Source organism: Tupaia chinensis, unplaced genomic scaffold (assembly GCF_000334495.1).
Source record: "Tupaia chinensis unplaced genomic scaffold, TupChi_1.0 Scaffold141231_1, whole genome shotgun sequence".
Taxonomy (NCBI): Eukaryota; Metazoa; Chordata; class Mammalia; order Scandentia; family Tupaiidae; genus Tupaia; species Tupaia belangeri.
In genome coordinates this window covers 1,569,628-1,585,430 of record NW_006201094.1, presented here as the reverse complement: position 1 = coordinate 1,585,430, position 15,803 = coordinate 1,569,628, and the positions used below count along the sequence as shown (strand labels likewise).

Below are 15,803 nucleotides of genomic sequence, written 5' to 3'. Positions count from 1 at the left end.
CTCCTCCATTCTCCTCTCGGGATCTTGGGCACACATGCACACGTGCCCGGCGTGAGTTTTAAGTCACCGGGTCCGGGACCCGAACCGCGGTTGACTATGTGGGAGTCCAGTGACATAGCCATTACGCTAACTGCTGGTTCCCTGTTGTTTGGATTTTTTTTTTTTAATTCTAGAATTTCTATCATTCACATGGCATGTCTCCTGGGTCAATCCTCTTAGTATCTTATCTTTTTTTCATGATCATGATATTTTTATAGCTTTTCTTTGTGATTTAAGGTGTATTTTTAAATTTGCTATAGGATGTATGTACTCACTGGAGAGAGAAGGAGGTAGTGAGAAAACATCCCCCCAGGGATGACCCTTCTCCTCTACTCTTCTCTCAGGACTTTGGGCACATGGGTACACATGCCCACCATATCTTCCACGTCACTTGGTCTGGGATAGCAACCATGCCGTTGGCCATGTGGGATCCAGCCACTCCAAACATCATGCCACCTGCTGGCCCTAAAGATATTTTTTTAAAAATCAATATTTTCTAACCATGATGTAGGTTTCAAGAATGTCATTATCTCCTTCAAATCACCATTGAATTATTGAGTTCCTAAATTGTGTTTTTGGGTGGGAATGATGCTAGAAAACTGTGTGTGTGTGTGTGTGTGTATACTCCACTGGTGATGTGTCCTGGTTGTTCCACTGATCTTTTCTTCTCCAGTCTCTGGGTTCTGTGATGCTATTATATTTCTTTATGAGATGTTGAAGCTTAGCGTTGGTTGTATTTCTTAAATAGTAGCTCTCTCACAATGATGAACAGCAAAATGGGCCAGTGTTACGAAGCAGACCAACTGCTGGCACCCTGCTGAGGCAGGTAGAGGAAGCCTCTTAGCTCTCAGGACTCCCTATGCTTTTCCAACTTCACACGGAGTGGCTCCTGCCTACCAGTGCAGCCCTTTTGAGGATCTTCATTAAGTACTTTGGTAGAAACCTGGAAGAAGCCATATTAAGAAGAGCCAGCCAGATAGCATAATATTTATTTTCTAATGGTTGCTGCTCTAAGAATCACAATATATATACCTACCTTTTTGAGAAATGAAGAAATATACCTTGCCTTCTCTGCTGTATGTTACCATTGTTATAAGTATGACATACATTTAAAACTCCCACAGATAATGGTAGTCTTTACTTTCTTTTTTTTTTTAAAGAATGATATTTATTTAACTTTATATATTATTATTATTTTCCAGTTCAATCAGAGGGAGACAGAGGGAGAGAGAGGGAAAGTGAGAAAGCAAGCCCCCAGGTCTGGGACTTGAACCATGGTTGGCTATATGGGCGTCCAGTGATTTTAACCACCATGCCACGTGCCGGCCCCAGTCTTTACTTTCAAAAGTCAGGAACATACATAAAGAAAATTAGGCTTGTATTTACCCAGATCTTTATCATTTCTGTAGCTGTGTTTTATTTCCTTAAGTTACAAGTTAAATTAACTTTTGATATCATTTCCTGTCACTCTGAAGAACTTATTTTATTTATTTAATCATTATTATTATTATTATTAGACATTTTCATTATAGCGTTTGTGTGCTTGCCAGAAAAACAGAGAGACAAGGAGACAGAAAGAGAGAAATCACCCCTTGGGGGGGATGGCCATGCTACAATCTCTTCTCCTCTATTCTCCTCTCAGGATCTTGGGCATGCGCACACACTTACCTGGCATGAGTTTTAAGCTACAAGGTCTGGGACTGGAACTGCAGTCGACTATGTGGGAGTCCAGCAATGTAGCCGTTATGCCATCTACTGGTTCCATAATTATTATTTTTTAAAGATTTTGCCATAGGGCATTTGTGCTCTCCAGAGAAAGACAGAGAGAGATACAGAAATTATCCTCTGGGAAGATGGCAACACTGCAATCCTTTATCCTCCCTTCTCCTCCTGCGATTTTAGGCATGCACACACGTATCCAGCATGATTTTCAAGCTGCCAGGACCAGGACTTGAACTGCAGTTGGCTATCTGGGAGTCCAATGGCTTAACCACCATGCCACCTGCTGATCCCAAAAACGTCTTTTTTTTTTTTAATAATTATTTATTCATTCTTTTTCATTTTTTTTATTTTGACGAGAGAGAGAGAGAGGAGAGAGAAAGTGAGAAAGCAAGCCTCCAGGTTTGGGACTCAAACCGTAGTTGGCCATGTGGGAGTGTCTAGTGCCTCAACCATCATGCCACCTGCTGGTTCCCCCAAGAACTCTTTTAACATTTCATTTTGAGCATGTCTGCTGGCACCAAATATCTTAGTTTTCCTTTATCTGAGAATATTTTTATTTCTCTTCTGTTCCTGGAGCATATTTTCACTCACTATAAAAGTCAGGGTCGACAATGACTCTCCCCCTACCAGCACTTTAATGATGTTGTTCCATTGTCTTTTGCCTCTATGCTTTTTTTTTTTTTTTTGAGAGGTTTTTCACTATAGGGCGTGTGCGCTCACCAGACAGACAGAGAGAGACAGAGAGACAGAAAGCGAGAAATCACCCCCCAGGGGGGATGGTCACACCGCAATCCCCTCTCCTCCATTCTCCTCTCGGGATCTTGGGCACGCACGCACACGCGCCCTGCGTGAGTTTTAAGCCATGGGGTCCAGGACGCAAACCGCAGTCAACTACGTGGGAGTCCAGCGACATAGCCATTCTGCTAACTGCTGGTTCCCTGCCTCTATGCTTTTTTTGATGAGAAGTCTGTGATAATTTGAACCATTGCTCTCTGTTATGTTATGTATTGTTTATCTCTAACTACTCTTCTTTCTTTCTTCCTCCCTCCCTCCCTTTCTCCCTCCCTCTCTCTCTCTCTCTCTTTCTTCTTCTCTCTCTCTCTCTCTTTCTTTCTTTCTTTCTTTCTTTCTTTCTTTCTTTCTTTCTTTCTTTCTTTCTTTCTTTCTTCTTTTCTTTCTTTCTTTTTTTAGCAGTTAGTTTATTGTGTGTCTGAGTGTGTTTCTTACTGAATTTATCCTGTCTGGGGTCCATTGAATTTCTTGAATCTGTAAATTTAAATCTTTTTATCACATTTGGGAAGATTTCTGCTACTGATCTGTCAATTATTTGTTTCTGTTCTAACCTCTTTGTCTTCTCTCTCTTAGACTCTAGTGCCATGAATGTGAGTCCTTTTGATGGTCTTAAGTCTCTGTTCACTTTTTAAAAAATTGTCTACCTTTTCTCCAGATGGCATCATTTCTATTAATCTATCTTCAAGTTCACTGACTTTCTCCTGCCTTCTCCATTCTGCTCTTGAGTACATCTGGCTATTTTTTTAAAAAAATTTCAGGTAGCATATTTAAAATTTTTAAAGTATATGCTCGCTTTATTTACTTATTTATTCCATAAGTGAGAGAGATAAAGAGGGATTAATCATCCCAATGGGCTCTTGATGCTGCCTTCTACCCTGGCCTCTGCCAGTGGATCATGGGCACAGCAGGGAGGCCTCTGGATGTGAACTGGCAATCTCCCCATGTGGATTTGCTTACAGAGCACTGCACATTACTATTATGCCACTGTCTCGCCCATGTTTTTCTCTTTTTAAAATATAGTTCATATCTCTTTGTTATGAACTGGTATCTTTCCATTTTTTTCAAGAGTATTAACCTGTGCCACATAAAAGAGGCTTATGGTAGCAGCTTTCAAACTATTCGCTGCTAATTCCTACATCTGGGTCATGTAAAAATTGGCAAGTTTTTTGTTTTTGTTTTTGTTTTTTTTTACATAACTGTCCAGATTTTCCAGATTTTTTGTTGAGCATCCTGACCATCTGAACATTTTGAATGTTATGTTGTAAGACTTTAGATCACAATGTAAAATCTTTGGAAAATGTTGAGTTGTTTTGTGTAAGCAAGCATTCAGCCAGAAGTCCGGTCTTGCCTGCTGCAGGTGGTGGTTGAAGCTGGGGCTTATATAGTTCATACCCTGAATAGGTCCACCTGTCCAGTTCCCTTTTTTCTAAGATCTCCCTCATGCTCTCCAGTATTCTTCCTTCCTCTGGTCACAAAAACTGGGTCTCTGTTGAAGCTGCCAGAATAGCTCTAGGATGGGGATCCTCGCTCAAGTCAAACATGGAGGAGGAAAAAGCAAAACACAAAGAAACTCCCTGATAGTTTGCTTCTCCAAAGGTGACTCCCTTCTGTAGTTTGCCTGCTTTCATTTACATTTCAAAATCCATTTCAAAAGCCTTTTCCTTTTTGTTCAGAGTTTTCAATTACAGTCAGTGAGCTTACTCCATCTCGATTGGAAGTGGAATCACCGGATGCCATATTAAACTATTAATAGTAGGGGTGTCTTAAACATTTGCAAAGAATGATAAAGAATGATAGAATAGATTTAACTTTTTTCTTTCTTTTCTACCCTCTGGCAAAAATATACTAGTAGGTCATAAAGTAACCCAATAAAAAACAGCAAGAACCCAAATAGGGGTCATGGAATTACAGAAGGTCATGGCTGAAAATGACCTTACAGATGATTTCTCTTCACATCTAAAGTAAGAACTGAACTCCTTACTCTAGTTTTCCTAGCTCTGCATGGGTTGGTTCCATCTCTTCAGCCTCATCTTAGGATACCCTTCCTTTCTTCTAGGTGACAATATTCAGACTGCAATAACGGTGGCCAGGAAGTCGGGGATGGTTTCTGAAGGCCAGAAACTCATTCTCATAGAAGCAAATGAAACTACTGGATCCTCATCGGCATCTGTATCTTGGAAATTAATAGAAGAGAAGAAACACATTGCATACGGGAATCAGGTACCTGCAGACAGGCCTTCTGTCGTGTTACCTAACTTAACTCATGGTGTTGGTGACTGAGCAGCTTTGACTGGCAGAGGTGTCCAGGTGACCTGGAGTCCACATGCTTGTCCAAATGTCTAACGCATGTGCAGTTCAATGAACCCAGCTATCTCTGTGCTCTGTATTGTTCCTACAGAGCTTTAAGGTACAGTGCTTTCCTAGGTACTGGAACTAATCTGTTCTTTTAAACTTGAAAAATAGTTGGCTCTGTAGGAGAAAGGCTGTAGTAAGCAGAGCTGTGAATCTATTTTCCCATTTTCCCCTTGCTTGTCAGTCACCCCGCTGCGTTCAAAGGGGATTTAATCTGTGAGAGACGCACTGCTGTGTGCAACGGAAAATCAGACTATGTCTTCAGGGTGGGGAAAAAAGTTTCATTCATTTATCTCTGCTCTTGTCAGTATTCTATCTCTATTGTGTCCTTGTGGAACAATATTAATTCTGTAAAAAAAAAAATAGTAAGTTCTTACTTCAGGGAGAGATTTGTTAAGCTGCAGTGCTTTCAGCGATTACACTTGAAATGTGTGAAATGTGTGAAATGTGCTCTTCTCTGGGACTTACCAAGATCAAATCAGGATGAGAACAGGACATGAGTAAGTGTTATTCTCCTATTCACTAGTGGCGAAGATTGATCTGGCAAAGAAAAAGCGCTTCTCTGAGGAATCAAGGCGGCAATGTGACTTTTAAAGAGAGAGTCTGGCTCTTTGTTACCTTCTCTTAGATATGCTTGTGGTCCTAACCATTCTCGTCAGTGGACAAGTCTACAATAACTGTCTTGCTTTGTAGGACAATTACATTAACATCCGGGAAGACGTCCCGGATAATGGCAGAGAAGGAAGTTATCATTTTGCCCTAAGTGGACAATCCTTCCAAGTCATAAGTCAACATTTCAGCAGTCTACTGCCAAAGGTAGGCTCTCGGGCAGTAACCGTCTTCCTGTGAAGACGCTAATAATGTCACTCACAGAGCCTGTTTCTAAGTCATTTCAGATATCTAAATGGGTAAATAGACCTAGTTACTTCTTTGTGTCCTATGAGAGGCAGACATTTTGTTGAGGTTACTAGTGTCTCATTTCTTACTAGATTTGAAACAAATAAACTGGATGAACCAGTTTCTCACCACATGAAAGGCAGGAACTCTAAGGTTTCAGCAGAGGAACTCTGCACTGAAGAGGGCCAAACTTAAAGCTTTTCACTTCTTTTTTCAATTTTTGCCATAGGGTGTGTGCACTCACCAGAGAGAGACGAGAGACACAGAAAGAGGGAAAGTGAGAAAGTATCCCCCATGGGAAATGGTCCCCTTTCTTCCATCTCTCCATCCTTTCAGGTCTTGGGCAAGCACACGTGCCTGACGTATTTCTCAAGTCACTACGTCTGGGACTCGTACTCGCAGTCATTTCTGTGGGATCCACTCCTGTAGTTGGATCATGGCTTGGCCCATGCTTAGAGCTTTTCTGATGAGAAATGAATAATGGGGGCAGGCAAGTTACAGACACACACACACACACACACACACACACACACACAGTAGTAACACATGCAGGATCTTCAATAAGTTCATGGAAAATACATATGAAAAACTATGCATGGCTTTCAATTTTTTTTTTTGCAGTAGAATAAACTCTTACTTTAATTTTATTTTCCCATTAATTTTGAAGTCCTCTTATGTGTGTATATAAAGTAATCAAACAAACTAGAGACAGATGTGTCCAGTATAACTCAAAGAAAAGTTATTTAGAGTCAATTGTTCATCATCTTAGATACTATTTAAGAAAAATAAAGACTCTGAGACTGAGTGAACACTAAGCTGAGAGTCTTTACTTCCAAGTCTTTACTTCTGAGAAGAGTAGAGAAAACACAGACATGACACAGAATTTAAACTCTGTAGAAGAAAACTTAGATGGATAGAGCTGAAGGAGATTTTTATACCCTTAAACCATCAGTGTTTCATAGCTCAAGTGCGATTTGGAATATCAGCTGGATATTATAATTGGTCAATTCCAGATGGCACGATTCAGTCAAAGACCGCAGACTGGCCTATTTCACTACTGGGCTTTTTTTTTTTTTTTTTTTTTTTCCTTACTAGTTCTGAACAGTTTTTCTGAGAAGCAACTGTTTCTTATCCTTCTTCTGGAATTCTGAGCTGTTGACAAATTGCAATTTCTCAGACTTTACTGATTGAAGGTTCTAATAAGCTCAGGACTTTTCTGGACTACATTCTTCATGGCAGCTGAGCTAATTCCTGTATGTTATCATTTTCATAATATATGCTTAATAAGTAGTCATCTTTACTGATTTTTTGGTTTCCACTCTGGTCAGGGTTTTTTTTTTTTTTTTTTTTTTTTTTTAGTGGTTTTTGCTATGGGGCATGAGCGTTTTTTTTTAGAGGTTTTTGCTATAGGGTGTGTGTGCTCACCAGAGAAACAGAGACAGAAAGTGAGAAATCATCCCCCACCCCCACCCCGAAGGGGGATGGCCATGCCACAGTCCCTTCTCTGTTCTCCTCTCGGGATCTTGGACACACACTCACATGCACCCGGTGTGAGTTTAAGCCACTGGGTCCAGGACTTAAACAGCAGTTGATGACATGGGAGTCCAGCAACATAGCCATTACGCCAACTGCTGGTCCCGCTGGTCAGTTGTTTGGTGATCAAAGTCTCGGTATCAGTTTTAAAGTCTAAAGAAGGGCTCTTTGGATACCAATATTTTTTTTCTCATTCCATCTGTTGCTAATGCCTATGTGCAGGTAATTTTATAAATGTAAAGTTTTATTCAGTGCATGGTTTAGAGGTCCAAGGTCCAGGAGCCACATCTAGTTTCAAGGGTTCACAGCAGGAGGGCAAGAGCAGAGCAGAATGCTTCATCCACGAGTCTCCCTTGTTCCCTCAACTTATAAACCCACCGGGACTTATTATGGAGGACTCTACCTAGTGACTTTATTCCTAAGCTCCTCCCAAAGTCTTCATGTTTCAGCATCATAGTCAATTAAGTTTTCTTTCTCTTAGTCTTATCACAATCAAATTTCAATACATGAATTTTAGAGAGGACATTCAAACCATAGAGAGTATCATTATCCCGTCAGCATTCCGAGTGTCATCAATCTTGTCGTGTATGACCAGATGACATGGTAAAACTTTTTTATTTTGGGTTCCTTACAGATACTGATCAATGGGACTGTCTTTGCAAGAATGTCTCCTGGACAGAAATCCAGTCTGGTGGAAGAATTTCAGAAACTGGAGTAGGTTTTTTGCTAGTTTAGGTGGTGTGAACTGCATGAAGGCGTAATAGCCAGGGGGATGTAAGAGGTATAGGGAGTCACCTAGTTTGACTAGGGCCGTGCTTCTTACCCTGACTGAGCATGAAAGTCACCCAGGGAGCTTTGAAAACAATACTAGGATGCCACAATTCAGATTTTCATTCGATCGCTCATATGGGGCTTATAAATCAGATGTTTTCGAAGCTCCTCACGTAAGTCAATTTTGCATCTACATTGAGAACCACTTGGTCTAGAACCTGAAGGACGTGGAATGGTATGGTGAGAAGTAAAACTGGATAGGTGATTTGAACCCAGCTCCAAAAGGAACAATGACAATTTAGACTTAATTTTTTAAAACTCTCATCACAGTGCTGATGCAGGACTGACTAGATGACGAGAGAGTCACATAATCCTAAAAATGCTAAAAGATCTCTGTGCCAAAGCACAGTTTCCATCTTAAATCAGAAAAATACTTTTCTTCTAACCAAAAAGGTCTCCATTCCTAGACAAAATGGGCAGTCCACATAAAGTGCCCACCATTTGGAATCCTTTATTTCTTATTAAAGAAACTACATCAAGTCCTAAGAAGCTCTGTACTTTTGGCACTTGGCCACAATGACAGGACTCCTACGGACCGTCCTTCATCCTCTTGCTCACTCGTTTTGGTTATTAGGGAAGCTTCTTGATGCAGTAAGCCTTATCTTTTGAACGTGGATGGAAACTCACCAAGCAAACTAGTTACTTTCATGTAGTAATGTGGATGGAAAGTGTAGCATATTCTGTGAATCCTGTCGGAGTGCTCACACTTTACCATAGGGCAGAAGTATGACTTATAATTGTTAATGATTCAAGAGAGACGTATTCACCCAGTCTCAGACAGCCCACATAAAGCACAGATGTGTTTTCTTTCTTCAACTCGTGGGCCTAGCAGTGCTTTTTTGAGTTGAGTGACTGTTGACGGGGTGGATTTCCTCAAGCGGTAGTATTAATAGGACCAGAAACGAATGCTTGTTTGTTTTAGACTTGACAAGGCACTGCTACTTGCAGCACCTCTCTCAGTACTCATGGCACTTTTTGTAAGAGAGAAAAATGATACTGAGGGGTAAGATGACCAGGTCAAATCTAGATCTTCTGGTTTCAAATTCTGTGCCCTTTTCACCACACCACCCTGTCTGGTTGCATAATTGTGAACACCTCTGTTTTGCTGCCCAGAAAGCTAATCCATCAGCAATACAGAGCGGTGTCTGCAGGCAATTCTCAGTCAGGGGCGAGGTGCTGGGTTTCTCAATTTGGGGAATAGATTGCTGAGTCACACTTTACTTCTAGACACACCAGACTCTTAGGGAAACTCCCTTAAAGTAGATACTAAACTTGAGCTCTCCGTGGTGATCAGCATCTTGCTTTTTGACTAGAGAAATTAGCTAGTAAGATCACTTTGATGACCTCTGCATTTGACATGGTTCTTTTCAGCTACTTTGTAGGTATGTGCGGAGATGGAGCCAACGACTGTGGGGTAAGCTGCTGGTGTGTGGGCCCCAGTCTTGCCCTCCCGTTACCCTTGTCTGGAGCCCTATAGAGATGGTACCTCCTGGGATCTACACTGCGTGTATTCCTCTTGTTGGATAAATTGATGCTGAGGGCTTAGGAGGGCTTTGACCAAAGCCACACGATGACTCAGTAGTCAGTACAGGTTAAATAGGGCAGAATTTGGTTTGAGAGTTCCCACTTATTTGACTCGGTATCCCAAAGTCATCTGTCTTACGTGGCTGGCAGAATAACGTCTGCTCATTTTCCAGCTAGTTTTTGCCCCCGTAAGTCACCCCGTGAGCAGCTCAACTGGCCTTTTCTTATGTGAGCTCAGGAAGGAAGCACGTGCGTCTGAAAATGGCTCACGTGGGCATCTCCTTATCAGAGCAGGAGGCATCCGTGGCCTCACCGTTCACGTCCAAAACTCCGAACATTGAGTGCGTACCTCACCTTATCAAGTAAGTAGGCGCCTGCGCCACACGTCTGCCTCTGCGTCTCCTTGGCTTGTCGGCGTAGATCCTGCATGCGTCCTGCCTGGGAATGGGTAGGGACACTTGGTGTCCGTAGGCAAGGAGGGGTGCTTTGTCAAAGAGTATGGTCAAACATTCTTTGCCAAATGGACTTAACCAGGGGTTAAACATACTGTTGAGAGAACAGTGACATTTCTGAAGAATGTCACTGATGATACTAATTTGGAAAATGGGAATCTGGAGCTGATAGCTTCAAAAATATCAATCAATCACCCTCATTTTAAATCGTACCTTCTTAGATGCTTTACACTAGGGGACTGGGGAAACCCAGCTGCCCTCCCCCCCTTGTCCCTTTATGCTTCCAGGTGGCACCCTCCCCATCCACAGTTTCCGAAATGTTCATTGATCTTCACTGCTCCCGCTAGAATTTCCCTGCATGCTTCCTTCTTCCGCTCACCGCCCCCAGCTTTTGGACTTACACTGCGTTTATTTGAATAATAGAGATAGTTTACATTGCTATTATAACTGGCAAATGTTTATAGTTTAAAGTTTGTTATCTTTCAAAAAATCCTGGAGATGTAGGAAGAGTTATTATTTTTTCACAAATAAAGTAACTGAGGCTCAGAAAACTTAATAGATGTGTCCAAGCTCACACAGCCATAGAGAGTTGGAGATCATAATAGAAATGATTTTGTTTAAGTGCGTTTTGTGTACAAATATGGCACTCTTTCAACCACATTAAAATAATGACTTTGCTAGCTCCTCCTAATTGTTTAATTTAGGGTGCTCGCCAGATACTTATTTCGTTGGCACTTAATGCTAGGAACTAAGGGCAATAAAGACAAGACAATACTGACTGGTTTTAATAGGTGCTTTCAAGAAAGTAAATAGGGTAATGTGAAAGGCGGTAAGAGGGCTGGAGAAGAGGCATTGGCTGCTTCAGACAGGTGGTATGAAAACCCCTGCAGGGAGAGGAGAAATGCACAGAAACTCTTCTGGCTAGAGTGAGCGGCAGCAGTGAAACCTTGACTTAAGGATCAGGTTTTAGAACTCCTGGAGATTTTATGATTATGAGTACTGTTAGATTCTGTTTTTTTTTTTTTTTTCTTCAAGTGAAATAGATAAAAGCATCATTTTATAAGTCATCTATTTTACGCTTGAAATGTTTACTATTTACTGGAAGTGCCCGTCAATCATAGCACAAATGAACATGCACATAATTTTCAATCTACTTAAGTTTTACATATGACTAATCTGAATGCATTTACTATTTTAGTCCCATTGTAGAAAACATTGAGATTGCCAAAATGAAATTTGAATCCAGTGTTTGCCTAACTGCTGAAGCACCTGCGTGAAACCAGCTTCAAATCTGTAATCTTACTTAAATCCCTCAGTTTACAGATGAAGAAACTGAAACAAGGGAAATGACCTCCCAAATCCCATTAGTGAGTTGGTGTAAGATCTGGGACCAGCTCCCAGAGCCTGGGGACCTTGTCCTAGACGTGGTCTTTCCTGAAAATCTAGTCATTTAGGTGCTAACTGCCAGCCCTTAGTGACTCAAGACAGTCCCGCCTGTCAGGCAAACAATTATAATCAGACTTTCTGTCTTCCTCCTTAGCTCAGCTGAACAGCACAGAACCACGGACCTCATTTCTCTCATTACTTTCATTTCATTCCTTTTTCATTTCTTTTCTTACACAGGGAAGGACGTGCAGCTCTTGTTACCTCATTTTGCATGTTTAAGTACATGGCTCTGTACAGCATGATTCAGTATGTTGGTGTTCTGCTGCTCTACTGGGTATGACTTGGGCCCTAGCCCCTTGGTTAGTGCGAATTAAACAAGTAGCAGTGCACTTCAATGTGCAATCCTCTTAAAAAGGAGCCCAAATAGGATAGATATCTGAGCATCCACAGCCCCCTGAACATATTCTTCTGGTATTTTTAAAGTAAATCTGGAATAGTCAGTTGTACCCAGTAAGAAATTGTTGGTGTTAATTCTCTGATGCTGACATAGAGAACTGCTTTCAATTAGTGGTAGCCGAGGCTCAGAATGGAATATGCCACTTTCTTTCTCACTGTTGCTTTCGCCTATTTAGACCAAGTCTCTCTCCTCCCAGTTCCAGTGTGGCTCTAGCCTCGCATACCAGTCATTCGAGAGATTATTCTCTGAATTAGTATGCTGGCAAATGTTTAATAACTGACTCTCCTTGGAAAAAAATCCCTTATTATTAATGCCTGCCAATTTCAATGGTGTAAATACTCCCTTCGTAACCAACTTCAAGTTATCTACCTCTTGTCACTGGTTATAGAGAGGAGAAGAGATGTATTTGGCATCTCATTATATTGTACTTGCACCATATATCTTATAAAAAGAATTGCAGATTACTTTAAAAGCTTAGAGCAGTGAAATGTAGGAAAATAATTGGAAAGTGTGAGTTCGAGTATTTATTAACTTTGTGTTTAGTATAACTTATTTAATAATCTTTTTCCTTAATTTTCATTTATTTAGTTATTTATTTTTATATTACATTTAACCACATATATTTAAGTTTTTGCATGGGTTGTTTTTTATAACCAGTTTGCAATATTCCTGAAAGTTTAGCTATTTACTTTCAACAGTTAGTGCAAGCCAGCATATCACAGATGCTCTAAATTAAAGATTGGAAAATTGGCATGCCATAACACAAAAAAGTAAATAGTTCTTGAGCTGATTTGGGCTACTTAACAAGATATAAAATGAGGAAAGATATACATCTTGTTTGTGAACTCAGTATGTGAGCTTATTCTGCTAACTAACACTAAGATAAGGAATTCTATTTGTGCTGAAGATACCTAGATTTCTGTTTATATCTTGCCCCTTCTCTCTTGCATTGAGGGTTTTAGTTCTATTGCTTTCAGATTATCTGTATCTTTTCATGCTCACTACACTAAGGACTATTCATAGAAGTTTGGTCTTATTTGGAATCTCAATAATTCATGCTCAAAAGTGGATGAAAACATGGGGCATGTTTTCATGAAAGGATGGAGAGTAAGGAAATTCCTGAGTAATTGAAATAAGTAAGACTTAAACACTTTTTCTTCAAGATTATTAAGGTACTTTATCAGGATTGTCTAATATCTCACTTAATAATACTCAAAAATGCAAACAGTAGGCTTGGTAATCCTCATTTTTCATCATTAAAACTTAGGTAAGGTGACCAAACACTTGTCATTCATTACTATTGAAGATGTATTCTTTTACTGTGCCAGACCAAGTCTCAAGTTTTCCACTAACAAGTAGAAAAGTATGGAGATTAATCTAGTAGAGGAGAAGTTCCCATCAGCAAAGGGTAATTCTGATGCACAAAGGGCCCAGCCTAGAGAGCACAAGATGGCGGCTTTCTTGGATAGAGAGTTTCATGGGCTGGGCTTTGAATACTTGCACCTCCTCCACCACCACCAAGCAGATTCCTGACCACACCAACAAAGGGCCCAGCCTAGAGAGCACAAGATGGTGGCTTTCTTGGCTAGAGGGTTTCATGGGCTGGGCTTTGCATACTTGCACCTCCTCCACCACCACCAAACAGATTCCTGACCACACCGTTTTCTTGGTCAAGTGCTTGAAAAATCCTACATTATGGTGGGGAAATGAATGCAAATGATAAATGAATGTAATTGATGTCAAACTTTGTGAAGGTTATAACTTTTTGGGTCCACTTTCCTTTTTATTTTCAGGAGACAAATAGCCTTTCAAACTACCAGTTTCTGTTCCAGGATCTGGCCATTACAACTCTTATTGGTGTAACAAGTAAGACATTTAAATTTTTTTTTTTCCCCAGGGCTGGTAGGTGGCATAGTGGTTAAGGTGTCAGACTCCCACATGGCAGACTCTGGTTTGAGACCCAGACCTGGTGACTTGAAATTCACTCCAGGAGCATTTTTGTGTGTGCCCCAAATCCCAGGAGGAGAACAGAAGAGAAAGGATTGCAGCATGATTACCACCACCACCCCTGCCCCCCGGCAGGTTATTTCTTGATTTCCCACTCACTTTGTCTCTGTCTCTGCTCTCTTCCTCTCTCTCTGTTTTTCTCTCTCTCTCTCTGGTGAGCACAGGTACCTTATGGCAAAAACTTAAAAAAAAAAAAAAGAAAAGAGAAGAGAAGAAACATTTCCCCAAATGTGCCTCACTCACCTAGCTTCCTTAGCCCTGTAGCCCTGAGAGAATCGTCTACCATAAGCTGTGAAGGACAATGGCAGCAGTGATGTGTGATTTATTCCCAAAGGGGTCTACAGTGAGAGAAAGAGAAAGAGAAAGAAAGAGAGAGAGAGAGAGAGAGAGAGAAAGAGAAAGAGAAAGAGAAAAAGAGAGAGGAGACAGAGAGAGAGAAGAGAATCCCCAATTTTGAGTACTGAAAGAAAGTATTAGCAAAGGAAGAGCTGACTGGTTATTTTGCTGCGTTCCACATAATGCAGAGCTTCCATAAATGGTAACTAAATATTTGAACTAAAAACAAGCACACCTTGAAAATTGGGAATATTGACTTTAGTGTGCTTTTAGGTATAGTGATAGCTGAAATATGCTTAATTTAGAGGAGCTAAATGGCCTTTATGTTTTCCACCTCCCAATCTTAGCCTTTCAAGATTTAGAAGGAAGTTTAAAGGTAATCTTGCCATTATATCACTCCTACCCCCTGCCTTCTAACAAATACAGAATATAAATTCTCTCCCCAGTTTCCCTGCAGAGGAAATATTTTGTTATTATGACTTTATTTTAAAGAGCTATTTTAGGTTTACAGCAAATTTGAGAGGAAAGTACAGTGATTTCTTGTATGCCCGCTGCCCCCACACATGCATGGTCGCCCTCATTATCACCATCTCCACCTAGTACATTTGTTCCAATTCGTTATGTTACAATTGATAATCGACACATCTCTGTCCATAGTTCACCTTAGGGCTTATTCTTTTTTATTTTTTCGGAGAGGTTTTTGCTATAGGGCGCGTGCACTCGTCAGACAGACAGAGAGACAGAAAGCGAAAAATCACCCTCCGGGGGGGATGGCCACGCCACAATCCCTTCTCCTCTACTCTCCTCTCGGGATCTTGGGCACGCACGCACACGCACCTGGCGTGAGTTTAAGCCACTGGGCCCGGGACTCGAACCGCGGTTGACTACGTGGGAGTCCAGCGACATAGCCATTATGCTAACTGCTGGGCCCAGGGCTTATTCTTGGTGTACCTTTTATATATTCGAACACATGCATCATGACATACATACACTATTGTAGTATCGTGTGGATTATTTTCACGGTTCTAAAAATCCTATGTGCTCTATTGAGCTGCTTCCCTCCCCAGAACTCATGGCAACCATTGATCATTTCATTGTCTTCATAGGTTTGCTTTTTCCAGAATATCATGTAGTTGGGATCATATGGTATGTAGCCTCTTCAGATTAGCTTTGTTTCGCTTAGTAACATGTTTAAGTTTCTTCCATGTTTTTTCATAGCATGATAGCTCATTTCTTTTTAGTGATGAATAATATTCCATTGTCTGGATTTATCAGTTTATTTAGTAGTTCAACTACTAAAGGGCAATCTTTGTTGCTTCAAGTTTGAGCAATAATGAATAAAGCTGTTAAAAATGTCCTGAGAGGACACAGTTTTCAGCTCCATTGGGTATAAACCAAGGGATGTGATGGCTGGATGTTATAAGAAGTCTTCAAAAAGTTGGGAACCAGCAGTTAGCGTAATGGCTATGTTGCTG

The 15,803-nt window shown here is 40.8% G+C and overlaps 1 protein-coding gene across 1 annotated transcript in view; it reads left to right on the top strand.

The window, feature by feature from the left end:
* The window catches only part of ATP13A4 (ATPase 13A4), a 168,342-nt gene that overhangs the window by 114,585 nt on the left and 37,954 nt on the right, over positions 1-15,803 (top strand). The window contains exons 19-25 of the mRNA XM_027766130.1: positions 4,610-4,773; positions 5,599-5,721; positions 7,970-8,049; positions 9,538-9,580; positions 9,937-10,052; positions 11,766-11,862; positions 13,779-13,851. Coding sequence (XP_027621931.1) covers positions 4,610-4,773; positions 5,599-5,721; positions 7,970-8,049; positions 9,538-9,580; positions 9,937-10,052; positions 11,766-11,862; positions 13,779-13,851 — 696 coding nt within the window. The remainder of the gene's footprint in view (positions 1-4,609; positions 4,774-5,598; positions 5,722-7,969; positions 8,050-9,537; positions 9,581-9,936; positions 10,053-11,765; positions 11,863-13,778; positions 13,852-15,803) is intronic.